General features: G+C 40.5%; 2 protein-coding genes across 3 annotated transcripts; one reads left to right on the top strand and one right to left on the bottom strand.

Annotated features, from left to right (window-relative positions):
* Positions 1-518: 518 nt before the first annotated feature.
* Positions 519-7519, bottom strand: zgc:153675 (transmembrane protein 263). The gene is made up of 3 exons (XM_028575930.1): positions 7203-7519; positions 4308-4395; positions 519-1438 (listed from the first exon to the last, which is right to left on the bottom strand). The coding sequence occupies exons 1-3, from the start codon at positions 7209-7211 to the stop codon at positions 1152-1154; spliced, it is 384 nt and encodes a 127-aa protein (XP_028431731.1). The 5' UTR covers positions 7212-7519; the 3' UTR covers positions 519-1151.
* A 2092-nt stretch (positions 7520-9611) lies between these two features.
* Positions 9612-20575, top strand: rbbp5 (retinoblastoma binding protein 5). 2 transcript variants are annotated; one of them, XM_028576593.1, is made up of 15 exons: positions 9614-9782; positions 10798-10886; positions 11221-11246; positions 11431-11603; positions 12523-12663; positions 12869-13031; positions 13314-13423; positions 14009-14128; positions 14211-14364; positions 15418-15489; positions 15633-15750; positions 16358-16427; positions 16655-16890; positions 17836-17913; positions 20160-20575. In XM_028576593.1, the coding sequence occupies exons 2-15, from the start codon at positions 10862-10864 to the stop codon at positions 20210-20212; spliced, it is 1539 nt and encodes a 512-aa protein (XP_028432394.1). In that variant the 5' UTR covers positions 9614-9782; positions 10798-10861; the 3' UTR covers positions 20213-20575. The 2 variants fall into 2 exon arrangements, with proteins under 2 accessions (XP_028432395.1, XP_028432394.1); XM_028576594.1 differs by lacking the exon at positions 10798-10886 and having other exon boundaries at positions 9612-9782.
* The last annotated feature ends 4247 nt before the right edge of the window (positions 20576-24822 follow it).

Below are 24822 nucleotides of genomic sequence, written 5' to 3' on the forward strand. Positions count from 1 at the left end.
GCTACAAGACATTCACATAGTGTAGTCCCATCAGCAACAGCTCCCATTCACTCCAAATGTTGCATTGAAATGCTGATATTGCATATAGAGGTTCACAAATGTGGCCTGCACTCCAGTACAGTGTTCACCTTCTGATTAAAAAAGGTACAGTTCAACCATTACTGATTGAGTAGTTCAGACAACATTGGGGCCCCTTTTCCTCTCAAACAACCATCAAATGCTGCGGTTTGTTTCTTTTATTAAATCTTTTTATTTATTAAAGTCAACTTTCCAAGGTCCAGCACAGCATTTTAACATTTCACACATACTAAAAACAAAATATTTCAACAATATAGCTGTGGAAAAGACCCGAACCCAGTGTCGGTGTACTTGTGATTGTGTCTACAGTCTTCAGACATGCATTTCAGAGAAGTGTTCCTACATGCAGATCCGAGGCTGCTGGGTCAAACACCTTCCCGGGCTCATCGAAAAGATTAAAAAAGGTCAGACACAGTGAAGCATGTAGACTGAAGAATGTTGCTCATCCCTCTTTTCAAAACCCTGAAACATTTTTATTTTTCTCAACACACTATTCTTGTCCCACACATTTCAACAGTACTTCAGTATCTTTGCAAAAAAATGACAAAAAAAAAAAAAAAAAAAAAAAAAAAAATCAGCACTTTGATTCAAAAACATTTCACTAAATATGCGTAGTTTGGAGAGAATGAAGAAAAGAAAGAGGACAACCTCAGTCTGAATTGTAAACGGATACAAATGTTCATGAAGTCGTCCACCACGTGCTGAAGGGTATCCCAGTCCATATGATCTGCCTGGAGCCAGGTGTTCACTTCCAGAACTACAAATCCCACTCCAAGTCAGATGAAGAACTTTGTGTGAAGCGTTTCTGTGACTCCGCATTTTTCTGGTAATTCTGGGTTGCCACAGTATCGTAGTACTAATGACTTTTTTTTGGTGCTGAATGTAGTGTATTTGCATCAAAGTCTAGATCTCTGCACGGTGACAAGACTCTAATGTTCGAGACCGAGAAAGGCGTCAGAAGGCACTGTGGAGTTTGACTGGTAGACAAGAGATCAGCCTCTCTCTGTTGGCTCAGGGCGGGGCAATTCCATCGTCATCATCAATCATCATCATCATCTTCACCGTCCTCTTCTTCACTCAGCCTTGTCTTTCCTCTTGGCTGTGAACGGGACTTTGCTGGCGACGGTCGAGCCCACCGTTGAGACACCGCCAGCCACGGCAGACACCCCGCCCTTCACCAGCCCCACCCCCATCGAGGGCACTGTGGTCACGGCTGATTTGGTGATCTCCAGGCTCTTGCCGCCCACCCAGGCCACCCCACCCACCGCGGCGCCCACCACTCCCTTGGTGACGTTGAAGAGGCCACCGGTCACCCGCCACATCATGCCAGGGGGCGCCACCACATGGTCCTTACCAGAATCTGAAAACAAATCAAAACCTACATGAAGCATCAATATACAGTTTTCTACTACCATGGACTCCTGCCGTGTAAAAAAAACAAACAAAAAAAACAAACACCTGTACTGTAACTGTTTATAGAGAACCATGTTGCTTCGTTTGTCCAACTATCCAATTACTGCATACAATGATAGATTAGTAGACTTTCTGGTTCCTGTGGGCATGTAGAGCTACAGTGGTCAGGGAAATAAATAAAAAAAACATCAAAACCAATGCTGTATTCTTGTATACTCTAATAGAGCCCATTTAAAAAAGGTTAAGACGCTTTTCTATATCTTTTTTGTTGTCCACAAATCCCATGAAAAGACCCAATTCAACAATGTGTTAATTCGTCTCTCAATACTTTGACTTCTGACGGTCAAAAAAAAACTGATCACAAATTGATGAGGAGGAAAAGATAAAATATCAATAAGCTTTCCACTGCATTTGTGATATTTGAGAGTTGGATTAAGACAGATTGTCTGCCTATCTGGGATGCCGAGAGGTCTGCTGGTTCTGAGGACAGTGACATCAATCCAAGCCGGTGTGGACTGAACATTAGTAAGTCTTGTGTTGCCGATGTCTCACATCTGGTGTAAACTCAGGGTAAGGCTTTTGGAAATGGCATCCCACCCAACGGTAACAAAGTGTCCCCCAGCTCACTGCTTATGTTGTGAGATCAAAGTATGATGTGCTGAATTTAACAAGACTCTTGCCAGACACTGGCTGCTCCGTGAGGCTGTATTAGGCACGGCGGTGTTTGAGCTAAATGCTAATACCAGGATGCTAACACACTCACAATGACAGCGCTAACATGTTGATGTTCAGCCGGTATAATGTTTCCCCTGCTCAACCATCTTAGCAGGGATGCACCGAATATTCGGCAACCGAAAATTTTCGAATACTTTTATCACCAAAACAATATGGCCGAAATGTTGTGATGACGCAAACAGAAACCGCGTCCTGCACGTGCGTCAGTACCCGATCCGTTCCACCTGCAAAGCGTCTCCTAAGCAAAGAGGTTGAGACGGACCACGGAGTGAAAACAATGAAAAGTACGCTCTTAGAGTCTGTCAGCCAGAGGTGTCAATTCCAGGTCCAGAAAGTAAAAGTCCTGCCATGTGTTTATTCCACCAATGAACTCAGCCAGCTGATTTCACTAATTAGCAGCTGATTTCACTAATTAGTAGTGAAATCAGCTGGCTGAGTTCATTGGTGGAATAAACACATGGCAGGACTTTTACTTTCTGGATCTGGAATTGACACCTCTGCTGTCAGCACACGTTTCAGTGAGATCTATTCGGATCCTCTGCACTTCATCGCGACTGTACTTGATCCGCGTTATAAAGACCATTACTTGGATGCGGAATTAAAGCATGGCGCACGAGAAATGATCCAGGCCGCGATGGATGCGGAGTACCCGCGTGGAGACGGAGCAGCGCCCAGCGCAGGAGGAGATCAGAGCGCAGAACAAAAGACTCGTCTCTCTGCACCAGATGAGGGGCATGCACCCTCGTTGTCTGATATGTTCAGTGAAATCCTGCAAGAAAGTGTCTCAAATAATAATAATAATAATAATAATAATAATAATAATAATAATAATAATAAGCTATTCTGTTCTTAGGAGTTGCAGTAATCAAGCCGGGGACGATATAAAACCATGAATGGTCATCTCACGTTCACGTTTCAAAACCACGGCTCTAAGTTTAGCAATGTTTCTCAGTTGAAAGAAACATGTGCGGGTTGATTTGATACGTTGGTCAAGAAACATATTATGATCAAATATAACACAGCGATTTCTGAGTTTGGAATGCACAGCTGAAGAAAGGGAACCCCAAAAGCTGAATAACCTTTGAGGATGTAGTATCCGGAGCAACAATAAGGACTTCGGTCTTATCTTCATTAAGCTGCAAGAAATTGTATACTGTACGTGACCATCAGATTGTAGCCATATTTCTGCTAGATATGTTTTTAATTAAACTTAAATATTAATTTATACAATTGCAATGTCTTGATTTTAGTAAAGTTAGTACACAGTCATAGCCATAAATGCAATGGTACTAATAATTGGCATAATTTCTTTCGGTGTTTCGGTTTTCGGTCTTGGTTTCCTCTTTTTCGGTTGTCGGTTTCAGCCAAGAATTTTCATTTCGGTGCATCCCTACATCTTAGTATAATGTGTTAACATCTATTTATGTACAGCTGAAGTTTTTTAGCAGGTATTTGGAAATAAACCAAAGTAATGGACACAATAAATATTTTACATGATGGCGGTAGATGAAAAGTAAAGGAAGTATAGTAAATGTTACATTTTTACATTGTTTGGAACCATATAAATGATATATCTACAAATATTTGTTTGCCGATCCATCTAGATCTTAATGGTGAAATACTTCACTGGATAAGTGAAAACTTTGACCTGCTGGTGACACTAGAGGGTATTGCCAAAGAATTAGGAAATATCCACTTGGGACCATATTTCAGTCCAGACCAGCTGAGATGAGATTTTGACATTTGTGGTGTTGCTGGAGTTATAATATTGCCATGGTTTGATCTCTACAATTTACCTGGTGGGTAAACTGTTATCAGAACTGATACTGAAAACAGAATTATCCTTCATCTATTAACAACAGTGATGTTTACTGAGAGCAGCAGCAGGTAATTTAACTGGTGCAAAGTCTCTCAGCGTCTGGACGACAATAGCAGGTTGGAGCTTTTACACAAACAGACGTACTCCCCTGACAAGCAAACAGTTTCTGAAATAGCAGCGGGCAACACGTAAGCATAGATTGCACCATATTCCCTGCTGATGTCTTAGCATTTAGCCACAGCCAGGGGAGCTTGCTGCTTACCCTCTGTAGGTTGGCTGTCGACGGTTTCAGCTTCATCCGGGGCCAAACTGGTCCCAGGCTGGGGCTCCACATTAACGCTGTTCACATTCTGGAAAACACAGGAAAACCTCAGACTCTTTACTCTAAATACACCCACCTTCAATATATATTTTTAATGGCATTCCTTTGCTAGGCAACAGACTGGACCCTTAACTTAACGTTAACTTCCTGTCAACTGATGTCCTTCACTTAATAATTTAATAATTTATTTGATATAGCACCTTTAACTGACAGTCACAAAGTGCTTCACACAATAAACATTGGTTAAAAATATAGTAGGATCCAAAACAGAAAATAAACAAGCAAAAACAAATACAATACCAATGAAGGTAAAAGATTAAAAGACTAAAAAACCCAAATTACAAACATGAGACAAAAGCGAGTTGAAACAAGTGTGTCTTCAGCTGCTTTCTAAAAGCGTCAACAGAGACTGCAGAACGTAAGTTAATAGGAAGGGCGTTCCACCGAGTCGGAGCTACCACTTCAAAATGAACGGTCACCTTTAGTTTTCAAACGAGTGTGTGGGGCCACCAGTAATCCCTGGTTAGAAGACCTGAGGGACCGGTTAGTAGTGTATGGATGGAGTAGGTCAGAGATATAAAACAGGTGCCTGACCATGCAATGCTTTATATGTCAGAACGATAACTTTTAAGTTGGATCCTGAACTTGATCGGAAGCCAATGTTACAAGGATAAAACAGGAGTGATGTGTGACATCCTGCTGGACCTGGTCAACAGCCTTGCAGCAGAGTTCTGGACCAGTTGTAGATGGTCCTGGGAAGACTTGCTAAGACAGGTGAAAACGGAGTTGCAGTAATCAAGCCGGGGAGGATAGAAAACCATGAATGATCATCTCATGTTCACGTTTCGAAACCACGGCTCTAAGTTTAGCAATGTTTCTCAGTTGAAAGAAACATGTGCGGGTTAGTGTTTTGATACGTTTGTCAAGAAACATTATGATCAAACACCGCGATTTTGGAATGCATAGCTGAAGAAAGGGACCCCCAAAAGCTGAATAACCTTTGAGGCTGTAGTAACCGGAGCAACAATAAGGACTTCGGTCTTATCCTCATTAAGCTGCAAGAAATTGTACGCCATCCTTTCCTTAATGGAAGACAAACATTTGAGCAGTACAGACACTTTGTTAGTCTCTTCCGGATTAAAAGAAACAAACATACAGCTGATGTCGTCAGCATAGAATTGATTAACGGATATCTCCAAATTGCCTAATTATGTGGCCTAGAGGAAGCATAGACAACGTAAATAAAAATCGGACCTAACACTAAGCCCTGAGGTACCCCACAAGAAAGGGCAGCAGTTTCAGAGAAATAGGGACACAGAAAAACTTCTATCTGAAAGATCGGAAGAGAACCAGTCCAGGGTGCTCCCAGAGATACCGACCCAGTGCTTAAGTCTTTCAAGCGAGATGGCGTGATCCACAGTATCGAAAGCTGCGCTAAGGTCCAGCAGCACCAAAACAGAACATTTACCCGCATCAGAAGACATCATTAAATCACTGGACACTCGAAGGAGAGCGGTTTCTGTAGAGTGTTTGACGGAAGCCAGATTGAAATTTGTCTAGAATGTTGTGTGTGGCCAAGACAGCAGAGAGCAGGTTGGCAACAACTTTTAAAAAAAATTTTGAAATAAAAAAAAAGGCATCTTGGAGATAAGCCTATAGTTTGCAGGAGTTGGTGGCTTTAGATTGGTTTTCTTTAATAGCGGCTGAACAACTGCGTGTTTAAAATACGATGGGACACAACCAGTTTGCAGAGAGCTGTTGATTATAGTCATTCTGCGCATGTAAATGTATTTATTTCAACTGAATTACAGATTCAAAATCTCTGTCTAGCCGTCTGGAGTCAGAGTCGCATTTAAAGATGTAATTATCTGGCTTACTTATTATCACACTCTAAAGAGGATGTTGAAATGTGGGACCTTTGTTTATTTCAACCCTATTTGATTTAAACTGTTGTGTAAATATGTATGTGTGGGTGCATTATGCATTTTCTTAAATAATATTTACTTGATTTTTCTCTTCTTAAAATCACTGATGATGGAATGATTTTACAGTGTGGCATTTTGCTTATATTTGGTTTAATAAAATATAAATTAGAGAACGTAAAATAAAAAAAGGTTTAACAGGTGGCAGCCACACTGAACATGAGCAGGAGATTCACCCGACTGGTGGCCAGGTCACCATGTAACCCCTTTGACTTGTGACCCTTCAAAATAAGCCTACCTCTTATTAAAAGTGAGAAACTGCAACTAAACTAGGACTCCTTGATTAGTAAAGGACACATAGATGCCTTAAAATCAGTATATATTTTTAAAAATAGAAATACTATTTCCTATAATATGAATCTAATGCAAACCATCACCCCACTGCCCTTTTTCCGTTTCTCTTGTGACCCACAAAAAGGGGCCCAGATCCCAAAAGGTTGAGAAGCAGTGCTGCGCTTTTTCTGATAAATGCTGCCACTGTTGGGTGTGGAAGCCAAATCTAATGTTAAAAAAAGACAAACAAAAAAAACAAAATTGGAGTTTTTTTTAAATGGGGGATTTGACATCAAGAGTTTGAGTAGTAACATTTGCAGCAAGCTGCGAAGCTTCAGCGTAACGCTGTTGGATAGAAATATACACTTTTCAGAGGTGAAGAGGCGAAGGGGATACAATAATAAAATAAGCTCTTATCATATTCAAATTCGATATCATCACTCATGTAGCTAGCTTGCTGCTGAAAATACTACAGTTCATTCGTCGTAGCTACTGCTCACACGCCGTTAAAAAAAAACTACACTCACACGCAGTTTAACAACATATTGCCACATATTTTAACATTAAAAGGAGTCCTTACCTTCACCATTGTTCGCAGCGCTTCTCCCACAAACACACCTGACAGAGAAACTTGGGACAAGAGCAGCTTCTGTTTCAGCTTTCCGAACCAAACTCTGTTTCAAATTAATGTATTTTCTGTCTCTCTGTGTGTGAAACCTGCTGCTCTGACTGTTTTTGGCCCCTTCTTCGCGTTGTTCACGCCTTTATCGCGTTAATCTGCTGCTTTCTAACTTCTCCTCACACACACACACACAGTTAACAGGCTGAGCTACGCAGCTCTCTTTTCACCCTGCTGGTTCTGCCGACGTGGCGCCTTCACCACACACACACACACACACACACACACACACACACACACACACACACACACACACACACACACACACACACACACACACACACACACACACACACACACACACACACACACACACCACTACGCACTAGACTTCCGTTAAGCCCCTTCAAATTAAAACACTTCTCAGTGATGAGGTGGACTATAGCTCTTGCAGTGTTTTATGTGTGTGTCAGGGGGGAGGAAGTATTCTGATACATTACTTAAGTACAAGTAGCAATACCACAGTATAGAAATACAAGTAAAAATAGAATAAATATGATAATAATGTGTATAATCTAATAGCTCTATTAGAAGTATGAGAACATTAATATAGCAGTAAACAAATATTTGCTGTAAATGTGTAGTGTAGGCTATGTGTAAACATAGTGGTTTAATGGTGCCCAGAGCAGAGACTTAGTCACACTCCCTCTGTGTGTGCTGTAATCCAAGCTTCTCTATTCTTTGTTTTGGTAGCCCCATAATTGTGGGGCTTGTAAAGGGCTACAACAAATACATTGGATGCAAGTGATACAAAATGCCTTGGGGAGTTGTTTGGTACTCTCTCTTTAATCTTTTTGAAGACAGTGTAATGGGGAGTGACAGATATTTGGTTAAAAAAGTTAGTAACAAGTAAAAAGGCTACCACAAGGTAAGCTACTGGGGAAAGTATCACCTCTGACAAAGAAGCAATGGCTAATATTTGTTGAAGACATATTCTTAATGTAAAAACTGACACATATCTTGAGACAACAAGAATATTTTGCCATTAAAGATCTAAATGGGGAACTGTGGGGCAAACCAAACTTCCAAACAAATTTAGTGTGTTTAAGAACATGTCCTTATTTTTGTAATCATATATCTATTAATAGCTAGTGTTTGATTCCACAGTTAAATATACCACTCTGAGTGTTTTTAATAATCTTTGTAGTTTACTTCAAGCTAATTTATATTGGGCCTTTATTGTGAAGACAGGAAGTCGTTTTAAGGTGGTTGGCGATAAAGCCTAAAGCGCCAGCTCCGGATCCAGCTCCGGATCCTGCATCACAAGCAGCTGACTGTGTGTGTGTGTGTGTGTGTGTGTGTGTGTGTGTGTGTGTGTGTGTGTGTGTGTGTGTGTGTGTGTGTGTGTGTGTGTGTGTGTGTGTAGGCTACTGCCTCTGTGTGGCATTACTGGTAATTTTCTGATATTTGATATATGATGTAGATTCACGCACGCACACACACACACACACACACACACACACACACACACACACACACACACACACACACACACACATGCATTTACACCCAGGCCTGTATAAAGTCACATGTAGATTAAAGACATAAAGTTAAAGATAGTGTATAGATAACAGTCAAGGGTCAAGTGCTGCATGGTGATGTTGGCAGTAACTTTCACACACTCATATCATAATAGAATAGAAAAGAATACAATACAATGAACACATCACCTGTACCACACAAATATCATGGATAGATTAACCTGTTAGGAAGCCCCACAGTAAAATATGCTGTGGAGGCAGTCAAACATCTTTTTGTTGAAGTCAATATTAATTTATCAAAATCAGAGGGAAAAGGCATAGTGTGGAGAAAATAAGGCTAACTTAACAGTGGCAACAGCGCTGGGATAACGCAATAAAAGGGAGTCATTTACACTCATTCCAAAAAGGAGTAGGGTCTATGTTAAGAAGTAAAACAGAAAGAGCAAGTAACAAAAAGAAGGCTGAATTGGACATAGTAACCTAAACAGCACACACACATAGGGAAGCATCCAACTGTTTTTTTTGTGATCGTTAGGAGGTACCAGAAACTGTAGATGTGCTTGTTAGTTGCATGAAATATATGTCAGAGAGAAAGAACATGATGGAAGAAATGAAACGATTAGGGATAACAGGTGCAGGAGTAAATACATACTGGATTGTGGTCAAAGTGGACAAGGCAGAAGATGCCTGGTCAGCTTAATAAGAACAGGACTGATGAAGAAAATCTGACTGGACACTGTAGGAGTTTACTAACTCCAGAAGGTGGCAGTAGTGCAACATTAAGGACGCAAGCTGCCGTTAAAAGCCAAAGAAGAAGAAGACGAGGGAAGTCCTTTAATTTGGTTCAGGCATATTCTACGACGCATTGTTTGGGGTCCTCACTAGTGGCTCGGCGGCAGACGATGCAGAAGTACAATTTAAAATAGAAATATTCTGTGAAATCAAGTCGTTAAGGAAATTTGGGTCCTCAGTTGTCCAATAATGAATCTAGAACTGCTCGGTAATGAACATTTTTTTTGTCTCGTGTTTACAATGAACCTGACTTTTCGTACATCGGTAACGCTATGTAACGTTACTTGTTATGGTTAGCATTGTATTAGCCTAGCTAGTAACAAGTTAACATCAACCGAAAAGAGTCAAATAAAAATACATGTAGTAATAGAATCACACTGCTAACTTGTGTTAAACGTTAAATGTGTTCCTAAAGCATTTGAGTCTATATGTAAACGTTGGTTATAATAATGGAAGCAGACATAGAGCTAACGCTAGCCTCGATGTCTCTAACGTTATTTGAATTAAATGTGGCTGCTTGAATCCTGATCCTACAATAAAGTAGCAGAAAAATGAAACACTCAAGTAATGTACAAGTATGTCCAAATTGTACTTAAGTACAGTACTTGAGTAAATGTACATAGTTACTTTCCACCACTGCCTGCCTTAGCCCACTAAAAACAAACAATCATACGTTAGCCTACTTCCAATACCAAAGTCTTATCCTGTTGAGAAAGAGCCTTAATCAGAGAGCAGTTGATCCTGAGACAATGCTAAAACTTCTGTTTTATTAGAGTAGAATGATTTAGAGTTGAATATACTGAAAGTTGTTTTATGCTGTTTTTAACACACTTCCCTACTGTAATAATCCTCATATTCAAAATGATCTTACTTAAAATCCAACTTCTTACATTCTGGTCTGATAATTGTTTGCTCTGTAATGTTTGATAATACCCATTGCTCTAAGTTGTTTTCCTTATTCCCTGCTATTTCATCTTGACCTGGTAAAAACAACGGACAAAGCCAGAAATCTTTGTTTTGTCATGGACTGGAGCCACATTATGACAATTACAAAAACAAACTGCAGGTCCACTGCAACTCTGTTCTTTTATATCAAGAATGAAGGCTTTTCCGTTTGATGCTACATGTTCTCTTGTAAATTGGCTGCCTCACCCTTTTTGTTGATGAATTCTTTCACGTAAAAATTGGGTAAATGTTTTTTTCTCTTGTAAATATCCATACAGTTCTTTCTTATGAATAACTGGCTCAGACTTTGGATAAAACTTCAAGATTTCTCTCACTTTACTCATGGATAATTTCCTGCTTCTTACTGGTGAATATTCAATTTAATTGTTTAAAGTTTCCAGTTTTGGTCTTGGATATACTCAGGCTTATTTCTTTATGTATTTGTAATGAATATCTGATTTTAATCTCCAATAAATAAAAGTTACCTCTGTTAGAATAATTGACTCGACTGCTATTCCAAGGCCCAAGTACTCTGCAATACCACGCCGAATATCTAGCCTATGGTTATTAGAATAAATTTGTAGACAGTTGTGTTTCTGAGCCAGTTGGCACTTTAGTACATACTGTACGTCCTGTGTGAATGTTACTTTGTTCTTTTTTAAATGTTTCTCATCACTCTCTTGTTGATATTCCTCTCCTAGAATCGTTCGGGCAGAACTATCCAGAGGTAAGCCATCAGCTCGGAATGTGCACATGAGTGTGGTAGAAACCCTGGTTAATATTTGTGCACTGAATTCATCCCAACACTAAAACACATGGAGGTTTATCTTTTGATTTAGGGAACAGTCATATGTGAAGCTTACTCCTGGACGACGCAAACTCTCTGGCTGTGTTTCATTGTGTGTTGTTAGGAGGCAGATGGCACTCTGGACTGTATCAGTATGGCCCTCACCTGCACCTTCAACCGCTGGGGCACCCTGCTGGCCGTGGGCTGCAATGACGGCCGCATCGTCATCTGGGACTTCCTCACACGGGGTATCGCCAAAATCATCAGTGCACACATCCACCCAGTCTGCTCTTTATGGTGAGACACGTCACACATACACGTTCATCTTTTACCTGCCTCGCCTGCTCCATCTTAGTGAGGTAATGAGTGTATAATCACCTGAAACTAAGAATCATTGTGTTTTCGTTAGCTTAGAATGAGCCCTTCATACCTACATAGACGGAGGATCCCCTTCCACGGGGCCTGCCATATTGCACTGCCATGTTTCTACAGTAGCCCAGAACAGACACACCAAATTCTGGCTCTAGAGAGGGCCTTTCACATGTTCAATATTACCTGAAGGCCTCGATCCTAAGCGGGATGGATAATCATATAATAAGCTAGGTCCAGACTAGTCTAATTATAGCCAGACAGATTATTTTAAGAAGATGGAGGAATGAAGGGGTGACGTCAATTCAAGAGTGGGCTTGTGAGATAGCTAGAGTGGTAGCTTTTGAATTTTTTTTCTTCATATAAACGGTTTGCCAGATTGAATGTCTACACTAGGAAACGGGGAAAATACCTGAAGCTTTCTGGAGGGAATAAGAAGCCATGTGCTGTGGAGGGATCTATACTATGTGCTTAGTGTTTTGTCACACATATACATATGTTTATTTTGGTTTACAGCTGTTTAGTTGTTATTTCTTTATTGTATTGAATAATTATGGTTGTTATGTTAGTTTGTCTTAATTTTTCTTTGAGTAAGTGGTGATGACAAAGGGGGCGTTCGGGGGGAGGGGGATGTGTTCATGTTGTAAATGAGGTGTTTAGTATGTTGTTTTAACAAAAAATAAAAATTGTTAATCATAAAAAAATAGGCCACTGTAGGTTCCACTACACACTTGGAAATGGAGGAGTGAGGGAAGGGGTATTCAGTTGGCTGTAATCTGTAACCTCAGCACCCGATGCCACTAAACACATATCATTTAAAGAACGCTATTTATTTGTGTGTGTGCAGCTGGAGCCGAGACGGCCACAAGCTGGTGAGCGCGTCCACAGACAACATTGTCTCGCAGTGGGACGTCCTGACTGGAGACTGTGACCAGAGGTTCCGCTTCCCCTCACCCATCCTGAAACTGCAATGCCACCCCAGAGACATGTGAGTGACCTGATAGCCTCTGTGTGTACATGTTACATCTGATGTGTTCTGAGGTTCGACTGTTGGTCAGATACACTGAATAGCGCACAAATCACATGATTCTGCCAGTTTAATTTGCCTTTGATCAGTCCTCAGTTAAGTTTATATACTTTGCTATGTTTTTTTGTTTTTTTTTAACGTACAATAAATTATGTTTATGTTTTAGGGACAAGGTGCTGGTGTGTCCCATGAAGTCAGCCCCGGTCCTGCTGACTCTGTCAGACTCCAAACATGTTGTCCTGCCGGTGGACGACGACTCCGACCTGAATGTTGTGGCGGCCTTTGACAGGCGGGGGGAGTACATCTACACTGGCAATGCCAAAGGAAAGGTCAGACACAACCTTATTCACAGTGCACCTTTCAATCACATCACTGCATTTCAAGACAGCACAAGTAAATATGAATTTTGGGGGGGAAGCTCAGCGCCTAGAGTTGTACTTGCAGAATTAGAAAGTTTCCAGTGGTAAAATCTCAAAAGACACTAGCAGATATCTGTGTAATTTAGCAGCCCACCACATAGACTGCACCACTTTTCACCTGAATTGTTGTACTGTACATCAGATGAAATAACAAATCAGTTCTATCATGTCTCCCGCTGTCTGCTGTTTCAGATTCTGGTGTTGAACACAAACACTCAGGAGCTGGTGGCTTCCTTCAGAGTGACAACTGGCACCAGCAACACCACTGCCATCAAATCAATTGAATTTGCACGCAAGGGCAGGTGAGAGTCAACAGGGGGTCTTTGGGTATCTAGACCTGGACAGATAAACATAATCTACACATTTAACATTAGGCCCTAGTCCAGGCTCTAGTCTCTCTGTTCTGTGATACAGTCCAAATGACTCCATGTTGATTGTAGAACAGATCCATATTACTGTATGTACACCTGATTCGCAGAAAAAAAGCAACTTACTTTATAGGTTCAGTTGGTAACTTTTATAAAAATAAGTTTTTGTCATATTTGTTGAAAATGTCACTTTATCCTGACAGTCAGACATTAGGCATATAATCTGGGAAAACAAATCAGCTTGGTTTGCCTCTCCCTAGTGCTCCTAATGGCATTTCCAAGATTCCACCGCGCCCAAAAGAAAAAACAACCAATCAGAGCCGCGGAGTCTCTAAGCAGTGTAATTGACTGCTCGTGAACTGTGTACTACAGTACAAGGCAGTGCTGATCCAACATGAATCACAGTTCTGTTACTGCATTGCATGTGTAAAAATAACAGAGTGAAAAAAATGTAATTTCCCCTCGGGGATCAATGAAGTATGTCTTGTTTTTTGTCCACCTGCCCGGTTTTCTGCACAGTTGCTTTCTCATAAACACCGCAGACCGGATCATCAGGGTTTATGACGGCAGGGAGATACTGACCTGTGGCCGAGACGGCGAACCTGAACCAATGCAGAAACTACAGGACCTGGTGAACAGGTATGTCAGTATTTGCTGGGAAAGTGTCTTTTCCTCTGATCTCTGTTTGTTCATTCGCCCCACCTGTGTTTTCTGTATTCAGGACTCCGTGGAAGCGCTGCTGTTTCTCCGGCGATGGCGAGTACATTGTGGCCGGTTCAGCCAGGCAGCACGCCCTCTACATCTGGGAGAAGAGCATCGGCAACCTGGTGAAGATCCTTCATGGAACTAGAGGAGAGCTGCTGCTTGATGTCGCTGTAAGGATGTTTTTGGCTTAGTAGAACACTGTCTAGAGATTTAACATTGACACTTCTGTCTATGTATTTTCAGTTAGGGGTGGACGATATGGCAAAAATATATCACGATTTTCTTAAGGCAGGATCACAATCCACGATCTTATCACCATTGTTTTTAATGTTGTTTTTTTGTTTGTATTTTATTAGTGTTCAGAATCTCACATACACATATTTAAATTGTTCAGATTCTATGACAAACCTCATACTTATTTTTTTACTTATTTAAGTGTAGAGGTTAAGAGATGAGATATACAAATGAACCAACAAAAATAACACCATAATAACAAAACTATAAATAAAACAGGGAGACATCTTTTTCAATATTTAATGTTGGGTTTTAAGACTATTTTGTTAAGTTACTGAACAGTACAACCAAACTAATGTCCCTATTTAAAAAATAAAGCCCTACAAGGTTAACAAATCACCACACCAAATTCTGTTCTCAAGTTTAACACTTTAAAGTTACTTTAAATATCCATCAGTTGCTTTCTAAATATGTATCATTACTCTTCGAGTTCCACATAAAACTACTCTTTGCATTTGCATAAATTAGATATACCACACAGCACTTATTTAAAAGGAAACTACGTCCCTTTTAAAGCCGGTTTGCCTGTTATTTCCTTCTTTCAAAACAGTGGTGAAGAACAGCATGGGCAAATGCCAGGAGATGACTTCTCAGTCAAACAAATTATGACTGGTGTGTTAACCGCATGCTAAATTAATCAGAGCACACAAGGCCAAATTGCCTCCTAAGTTACCTAAGATGACCAGCTGCTGACAAACAACGTAGCGTTTAAAAGGCTATTTTTTAACCAGTCCAGCTCAGTGCTCACTCCACATAAAACGCACCTGCGCTACATTAGATCGCTTCCAGCTAACTTCATGGAAAACAATAAGGGCAAAGCACCATCACCGACCTGTTTTAACCGAATATTCCATGGTGAAGCTCAGCTAAAAGATACTGTGTTGTTTACAATTAGATCATTTACCCATCTCACCTTGACCTCTCTCCAGTGGCATCCAGTCCGTCCGATTATTGCCTCCATCTCCAGTGGAGTGGTGTCCATCTGGGCTCAGAACCAAGTGGTAAGTAGACCGGGACGGTAAAGACTGGATGTACATTAATAAACTATTTCATTGTCAAACTCTCATGTTTCTGATACATCCATCAATATTATGGTAAAAAAAAAAACAGTGTCATGGTGTGATCATAATTGGTTTGTCTGCAGGAAAACTGGAGCGCTTTTGCTCCAGACTTTAAAGAGCTGGACGAGAATGTGGAGTACGAGGAGCGAGAGTCCGAATTCGACATTGAGGATGAAGATAAGAGTGAACCCGAGCAGACAGGTAGATCTCTCTCTCTCTCACTCACTCACTCACTCACTCACTCACTCACTCACTCACACACACACACACACACACACACACACACAAACACACACTACAATACAGTTTGACTGACAAGGTTTTTCCCGGCTTACAGAGGGCCTGTGGTAGTTCTCATTTCTGCAGTTCTGACTTTGGTTGTAAATCCTGTTCAAACAGGGTGGAGTTTGGTGTTTTTACAACAAGCTGATCATTTGCAGAATTCACAATTTACAGGACACAACACTGGTAAAAAGAAAAAGAAAGATGTTCAAATACTGAAAATAATGATGGTATGTAGGGTAGGGCAATATGATGGTATATATTATGCAGAGGTAGAAATGTGTCCACCAGTAGTACTAGTAGGATTCACATGTGATGTCGTGATTCCATGCCATCTCGCGAATCCATAGGAGGAAAGTGAAGTTGCGAAAACCGAGCAGGAGGTGACATCCCAACAGTTTGAAAATATTGTTCTCATTTGTATGAGAAACTCAGAAAAAATAAGTATAAAATCTTTGAAATTTTTTTCTGGTTTTACTGGTTCTCTCTGGATGCCTCAGACACTAAACTTGTGCTTGTGTTACAGGTGCAGATGCTGCAGAGGATGAAGAGGTGGATGTCACCACTGTTGACCCCATAGTTGCTTTTTGCAGCAGGTGAAAAATAACAATACAGCTTACTACATCAGTGCAAAGAACATGCCCTCCATGATCTGATCAATGTCACCCTGATCTCATCCCTGAACCATCAAAACCTTTTAGTCTTAAATATCATAGCTAAAGAATCTAGCCTAGTGCTAGTTCAGCACCATAGAGAGACCGATTGTCTTACAGTCTGTGTGAATAATGTAACTACTGACAGTCCGTGTTTGTGTGTCCTGTAGTGATGAGGAGCTGGAGGACTATAAGGCCCTGCTTTACCTGCCAATCGCCCCTGAGGTCGAAGATCCAGAGGAAAACCCCTTTGGCCCCCCGCCAGACGCTGCGGTCCAGACTGCTGCCCCAGAGGACGCGTTGACCGGCGGCGACAAGAAGCAGCGGCAGCCTTCATCTGAAGGAGGCCCGGCCAAGAAGAAGGCTCGCACCACCACCATCGAACTGCAGGGGGTCCCTAGTGACGGTGAGAGACTGGAACACAACAAACAAATCCTGTATAAGAAGCAATATCAGGGTCAGATTTATGTATTGGGTACATTTTCAGATACTGGCCCGGGCCTTCATTTTCCTCAATTGCAGTAAAATTAGAAACTGCCTTGTATAAGAGACAGGCCTTTATTTATAATTTCCTCTGTTTTTGATCATATTTTATTAAAAGGCCTCCCTGTCGGTCAATTGGTCCACCACTTCGATCCAGACTAAAATATCTCCACAATTATTGCCATGCCATTTTGAACAGACATTTATGGTCCCCAGAGGAAGACTCCTAAGGACTTTTCCTCTGGCGCCACCATCACATTTAAGTTTTTCCCTTATCAAGTGAAATATTTCAACATGTACTACGTAGATGGATTGGCACAACATTTGGTACAGACGCTCATGTTCCCCTCAAGATGAATTGTAAAACGTTGGTGAGCCCTTAACTTCTGTCATATGTGTAAGTAGCAGTTACTTACTCCAAGCCTCAAAAGAATTAACGATGGCAACATTTTGATCAGATCAGATCAAAAGATACTGTAGATCCATGGAGGATTGAAACTGTGTCCAATACCAAATGCCTGCAAAACGATGAGGAATGACATTCCCATCAACTTCAGCTGTACTTTGTGTTAAATTAGTACTGATGAGTAAATATTTGAACGAAAGAAAATGGCAAAGAGGAACCGCATCCAGTAAATGAAAACAGTATCAGTGTTAAAAAGAAAAACTGATAGCAGAGCGGTGAGTATGACATGATTCTGATGTTGTACTGAAGAAATTAGTGCTGTGGAAAAGGTACATTACGATGAATTTACAGCGTAAGCCGATTTCTGTACAGAAAAATGCCGAAAAGTATCATCATTTGATTATGTTGGTTTTTTGTTTTATTGTGAAAAGCTGAACTTTGACCCTGATTCCTTCTCCTCAGAGGTGCACCCTCTACTAGGAGTGAAGGGAGATGGCAAGTCCAAGAAGAAGACAGCTGGCCGGCCCAAAGGCTCCAAAGGTAAAGACAAAGACTTCCCCTTCAGACCCAAGCCCTACAGGGGCGAACGGCCCTCCTTCCCCATGGAGGCCCTGGGCAGCTCTGGCCCAGGAGGAGGAGGAGGAGGAGGAGGAGGAGGAGGAGGAGGAGGAGGAGGGATGAAGGGCAGGGCAGAGGGGGGCCTGGCCACAGGTAAGCATGCCATCGCCCCTGCTGCTGCTCAGTCTGGGAGCTCTGCTAGTCATGCAGCCCTGCTAGTCTGACTGATACCTCACCAGCCTGGCCTGTCTCCAAGGCAACACCCCCACCCTTCCCTCCCCTCGTACTGCTTCCACCCAACACAAAACCCCACCCCACCCCACCCCATCCACCCACCCAACCAACCACACAGCTCACTGAAAATTGTTAGAAAGCCACAGTCTGGAGGTCAAAACCCAGAATCTGCATCGTGTATCAGACCAGTGTTTCCTTCAATAAGATCTGGTCCAGTTATTATTAATTCAGACTGTAACTGGAGTTCATCTGTCAGAGAAACATCTTTTACTGTAATGTTACGGAGGGAAAGTTACTCTGTTGTTCATACATTTCTCTCACTTTTTAATTAGGCAATTATAAAACACAAAGTATGCCTTTTAAACCCATTTCAACATGCACATTAGCATGGTTATAGGGAACAGTGATATGGCCTTAAAATACCTGTATATTTCAAGAAATGTTTACGATAATATTTATCAGATATATTGTTATGCAGCCATAGTATAAATTGTTGTTCATATTAAATACTGGTTTTGGTTCTTGCCATCATGTTTAAGGTAAAGTAATGATGAATACAATTATTCTTTATCTTACAATCTACAAGATAAATGTTATGTTTATTTGAGGTAGAAGTCCTGCAGTAGCTTGTTCCAAGAAATTATGATTTAGGGTTGAATACTGAAATCTCCTCTCATATTCTGTGAAAATTACCTTTTGTAAACCCATTTATATTTAGCATGTGTGGGCAATTGTTTATGTACTGAAGGCTACCGTGTGTACTGAAACAAAGACACCTCAGATTTAGTGCTAAATAATAGTTATGTAATCACAATGATAAAACTAGGCCAACCTTTCAGCTACAGATGTTTCTTCTATTTACTTTTCATGCTGAAATGCTAGTTTACGGTTCAGCTTTTTGGCTAAATGTTCTTTTAAACAGAAACTCTGCAGGCTTTTCAACAAGTGCCTTAATCAGAAAAGTAGAAATTTCTGATTCATTATTCACATAAGAGCCGAACAGCGTTTGTCCTCCTCTTACAGTCGGAGGTAGATCCACGGTAGATGCATTTATATTGACTCCTCTTGTACCCCTCCCAGACTGTGGCTTTGACTGTATAACCTCTGCTAACCACAGCCTCACTCTGACTAATTCGCCGTCAACTGAACTTTGGTGAAGTTGGACTGTAGTTGGCAGATGGGTGTGGCAAACGGTGGGATGGTGCAGCTTGTTTCCCCTGCAGGCTACCTGGCTAGTCTACATCTACTTCCTGCTTGGCCTTTGACCCTCCTGCTCCCACTCCCAACTCGGGCTTGTCATGTGACATAAACGTGTGTCTGTAGCAGCGCTGCTCAGGTCCTGTCTTTTCTGTTTCTGTGTGTCGAGAGATGTGAGGCGACCGTGTGCGTCTATGTTGTCGTTATCGGTCACTGAACTCATCCTACTTTGAAATTTCATTTAAAAATACCCATCAGCTGCATTAACCATGCAGTTGTACAGTATACTGTATATGTCAAGTATAAACAGTACGTCAAGTATAAGAGATTAATAGGCCATTATGTTTAGGACTACATTATTAAAAATAAGACCAAGTAACGACAGCACACAACGAACAAATACACGTAAATTAATTGTATAATCGTATTGCAGACGTTTTGTACTCAAACATTACAGCACAGTAGAAACAATTAGGAATAATTATTAAAAGAAAAGTATTTTCAGCAGAGTGGTAAGTATGGCATGACCCTGTTGTACTGATGGAATTAGAGCTGTGGAAAGGTACATTTTACTGAATTAATCATGTGAGACATTAGAATACAGGTAATTCCACCCTTCTTCCAGTGTTTTTACCTGGCCTTTAATACCTATCGGTATTTATCGGTTTGTCTTGGCTATTATTTGAGATTTGACTTTATTTGTGAATTTGCAGTAGTTAATCTAAGGAGAATAGTGTGTGAACCATGTCTTGTTGCCCATGATTTGTCTGTCTGACAGTATCTGTGTTCCTCTGCAGGGAGTCTGGTCTCGCAGTCGTACAAACAACATGACATTGGAGGGATGGACTGATCATTGCTGTGTACAGTTGTAAAGGAGCCACCAACAGGTTTAAACAAAGAGACACAGAGTCTGACGTCCTATGCAGACTGTGAGCAGCAGCCTGTTTGATGTGCAGATTGTTTCCTCTCCCAACCAGAGCAAAGCGTCACAGGAAAACTCCTCAGCCCCGATCTCTGGACAGGAGCCGACAAATAAGAGCACGAAGCAGCCGTCACAGTAGAGATCACATGTCCTCTGTCTCTGTAGGATTCGTCATGTTTAAAACACCTGTGTCCTGATACTGTGTATGTGTGTGTCTTTGGGTGTGCGTGCGTGGGTGTCGTCTTTCTTGTTGTTTTTATACGTATTAAAACATTTTTGATTTATAAATAACTAGCTGCTGTGTGGTTCTGTGTGCATTCTGTGCAAGACTTAATTTGGCTGTAAATGATAGATATATAATAATAATAATAATAATAACTTTATGCAGGACACAAATGGAAAGTCCATAGCAGTGGCATAGGCAGAAAAATAGTATTTTGGGCCGGCCAGTACAAAAGTGAGTGGGCCATTTTCAAAAAGACATAGATTAGCAAAAAGGACAAACTAAAAAAAATAGCTACAATTTCACCTTCCAATATATACTGCATTAACGGCAATAGCAGTACTGTCTACAACATGTTCAACCAACAAAGCTCAGTCTAAAAAGTTTGTACACAACAAAATAGACAACAAAAACCTGTCGATTTTAACCTATTCAGGCTCAAATATATTTGCGCTGGCAGAACCAGCAGCATTGGGTCTGCACAGCACTGTTTAACCAAATCAACCATTTTATGGCACGAAGTGGCAACAAAACATGAACCCAAATAGCAGAGAAGGCATTTACATACTGCATGACATAAAATAGCCTACATCAGACAGAAATCGCACACGTAACATATCCTTTGTGCATTCATAACAGCATTGTTGCTTCAGGACTAAAAACTACGTCACTCACAGATAAGTAATCTTCTTATTTAATGTGGGCACAAACGCGTTTCAGCTAGGAGCCATCATCAGTGTTCACGATTTCTTACTAAATAGGAAGGTTACTTAAATAACGCAGAAGACACAAACACTAGTTCTGTTACTATTTCTTTTTTTTTTTTTACATACATTTGAATATTTTTCATAACAGAACATATTTTGATCAAACTTGGCTGGACGGGCCCTGGCCCATTACGCACCTGGTCCATAGTACATTAAAAATGACAATACTTACAAACATATAGCAATAAATATACAGTACAATTAAAACAGTAACAAGGAAAGGTGACAAAATACCACCCTAACGAAGTCCGTTACCAACAAAAAATGGTTCAGTGGTAAGAATATACTGTTCCAACCTGTTGACAAGAATTCTCTCCAACATTTTAGATACAATGCTAGATATGGCTATAGGTCTAATTGTCCATGCTGTTTATATTGCCAGCTTTGTCTTTGATGACACTGCACTAATAATGCAGATAAGATAGTTTCAGGCAGTGTCCCATGAAATAAGAAACCTGTCATACCAGCTTTGTCTTTGATGACGGGCATTAATAATAATAAAGATAAGATATTTTCAGGCAGAGTCCCATGAAATAAGAAACCTGTCATACAAATAGCAAACAGAGGAACAAGTTTCTTGCTTGCATATTTTAGATGTTCAGCAGTTATTTTATCAGCGCCACACACTTTATTGTCATCTAATCCCAATACTGCAGATTGTACCTCTTCTGAATTAATAACCACATTTCATTATTAACAACCCATAATGTTGCCGCCACATCTGGCGGATTACATCTGAGCCACTGACTCCCTCAATATTTGAGGGTAAAGACATTTTACTACTGTTCATGGCTCTGACCTCTTTCCAGAAGTCATTATAACTTCTGTTATGCAACTTAGATGCCAAAGAGTCAGACCTCATCGAGTTCTCATTCCTTTTTATAAATCTAATTGCATATTTAAAATTTGCATTTGCCCGTTTCTTCTCTTCAAACTAAAAGGCTATCTGTCTATCTCTACCGGACTCTATCCAGGCTTTAAATGCACACCGAGCTTTGGCATGAAGTTCTGCTACATGCTCGTTCCAACCAGGCTTGATGCTATATGCCATATGCTGAGGTTTATAGAAATACTGGCAATGTTAATTGATTCCAAAATTGATTCATATAAAACACATAAGTCTTAGAATTTGATTACTGACTTACTGCATGTGTTTGTGTGCATACAAGAAAATATAGAAACTTACTGCTAAAATATCCTGTTATGTCATCATATTTCCAGGTATATGGATTCTCTTTACTTAAACACACGCAGCTTTGGCATGAAGTTCTGCTACATGCTCGTTCCAACCAGGCTTGATGCTATATGCCATACGCTGAGGTTTATAGAAATGCCTACTGGCAATGTTAAGTTATTCCACAATTGATTCATATAAAACACATAAATCTTTACTATGTTTTGAATTCTTACAATTAATATCACAACATCTTATGCATGGGCGTCAGTTTGGTTTGAAATGTGCTGGGGACAGAGACGCATTTGGAAGTGCATTTCCAGAAGTGCTGGGTACAATGATATTCATGTTTTTTTTCTCTTTTGCGCAGGTCATGTTTTGAAAGACGCTGTCCTGTAGATTACTAATGTAAATTATTAAAAATGTATTCAAAAATGTGTTGATGTCCGACACATTTTAAGAAGAAGAAGCCTTAAGTTTTCAACCATTAGGCAGGCATTCTAAAACGCTTAACGTGGTTTAATGCAGGGTGCGAACTACGCAAGCATCAAGGCGTGGCGGTGCTGCGGTGCAAATTCAACTCATGTTTAGGACATGTTAATTTAAAGATTCGCAGAAAAAATATAAACATTGGAGGCCATTAATCGGCACGCAAAGTCCTTGAAATCCATTCTGCAGTAAGCGTCATATAGCCATGGTAAAAAGAAAACAAGGCAGTTTAATTCATTTCGGTTTTACTAAGAAATAGTGTAGCGATGACGTTAATTGCACGACCAATTCACCTGCTGCCAGCCCCACCTCCAACCGGGGTGACAACTCAAGAATAAACTGAAGAAATAATGTCCTCTCTGGCTGAAGATGCTCCTAATCCCTCTTGTTCATCTCTCTCCCGTTAAATTGAAAAAGTCCTATTATTATGGACGTTATCTGATAAGCGTTTCTGCTTCATTAGAGCCTATAAGGAAAAAGCTTAACGTGGTTGAATGTAGCAGGACTACCTAAACAACGATCAATGATCACCAAATTTCTCTCTCATATTGCTCATCATAACCACTGATAACTGTCAAAAAATCTAACCGAAAGTCCTATTATTATGGACGTTATCTGACATTAAGCGTTTCTGCTTCACATTTTCAGCAGGGCGGCGGAGCGGCTGTGGGTTGACTCCCCACGGTTCTCATATGTCCTATAAGGTCCGCAGCAGAGCGGCTGTGTCTGTGCCTGTCCTGTGGGGGGGGGGGATAGAGCTTTTTGTGGATTTGTTGGTATCTGTCGATCACGAATTATAGGCCTATGTTTTATGAACTTTATTTTTTTTAACCAAATTGAGTTCGAGGTTTTAAAAAAAAGTGGTGGGTACAAAATGACTCATGACGAAATGTGGTGGGGACGCGTACCCACCGTCCCCACCGAAATCGACGCCTATGATCTTATGGCATCTTTGGGCAGTGCAATGTTTCCCAGCAACCCATCAGTCTTAATATGATACTTCAGGAAATCTTCCATGGTTAATTTAGTCCAGTCTAATCTTCCTGAGTTAATGCTATTATCCACAGTAGATCAAATTGGTAGCTTCTTAACATTTAGAGACAGAGAAAACGGTATATGATCGGCAATGGCAAAATCATAATGAATCTCCATAGCATCCAAAGAAGCATGTGCATCAGTTGTACATACAGTGATCTAACCACAAGGTAGTATGCCATGCCTCGCTGATGTAAGTATAAGTATTATTAGGCAAAAGCACCTTGCTTGACTGTATTAAACCAGTGTCAGTGCAAAAAATGCATTAGGTGATTAGCAAACAGAGAGTTTGCATCAGAAATGTCAGCATGCATGTCTCCTACAACAAAAATACAGGTTGAGGCATTGTCTTGAATAAAAGAGCCAACTCTGACGCACTGCAACACACACTAAAACAGGCAATGTTGTCACAACAGAACTGTCATGGAAAATGCAGCCTCACTGTTAACAGTTTAAAACACTACTAGAACGCTTTTTTGCCATTGACCAACTATACAAACATCAGTCAGATGCCCAAATATCATGCTTAAATGTAGGACAGACACTTTAATATTTTTTATCTTAAGTTATCATATCTTATCTGTATATATAGGCCTATGTATAGTTAAACTTGACATATTTCCATTCCTATATTTGATTAATACTGTTGAAATGTTATGTTTAAGTTACACTTTTACTTAATTGTATGTACATTTTTGTTTTTTTATTTCACAAATGCTTTGGCAATGTAAACGTCTGTTTCCCATGCCTGTAAAGCCCCTTTGAATTAAATATATGGTTATTGTCCACCAATTGGACTTTTATTTTGAAGTCTCAATCGGATTTTGTCAACCGGGGCGGGGCAGAAGAA

Source organism: Perca flavescens, chromosome 4, assembly GCF_004354835.1.
Source record: "Perca flavescens isolate YP-PL-M2 chromosome 4, PFLA_1.0, whole genome shotgun sequence".
Taxonomy (NCBI): Eukaryota; Metazoa; Chordata; class Actinopteri; order Perciformes; family Percidae; genus Perca; species Perca flavescens.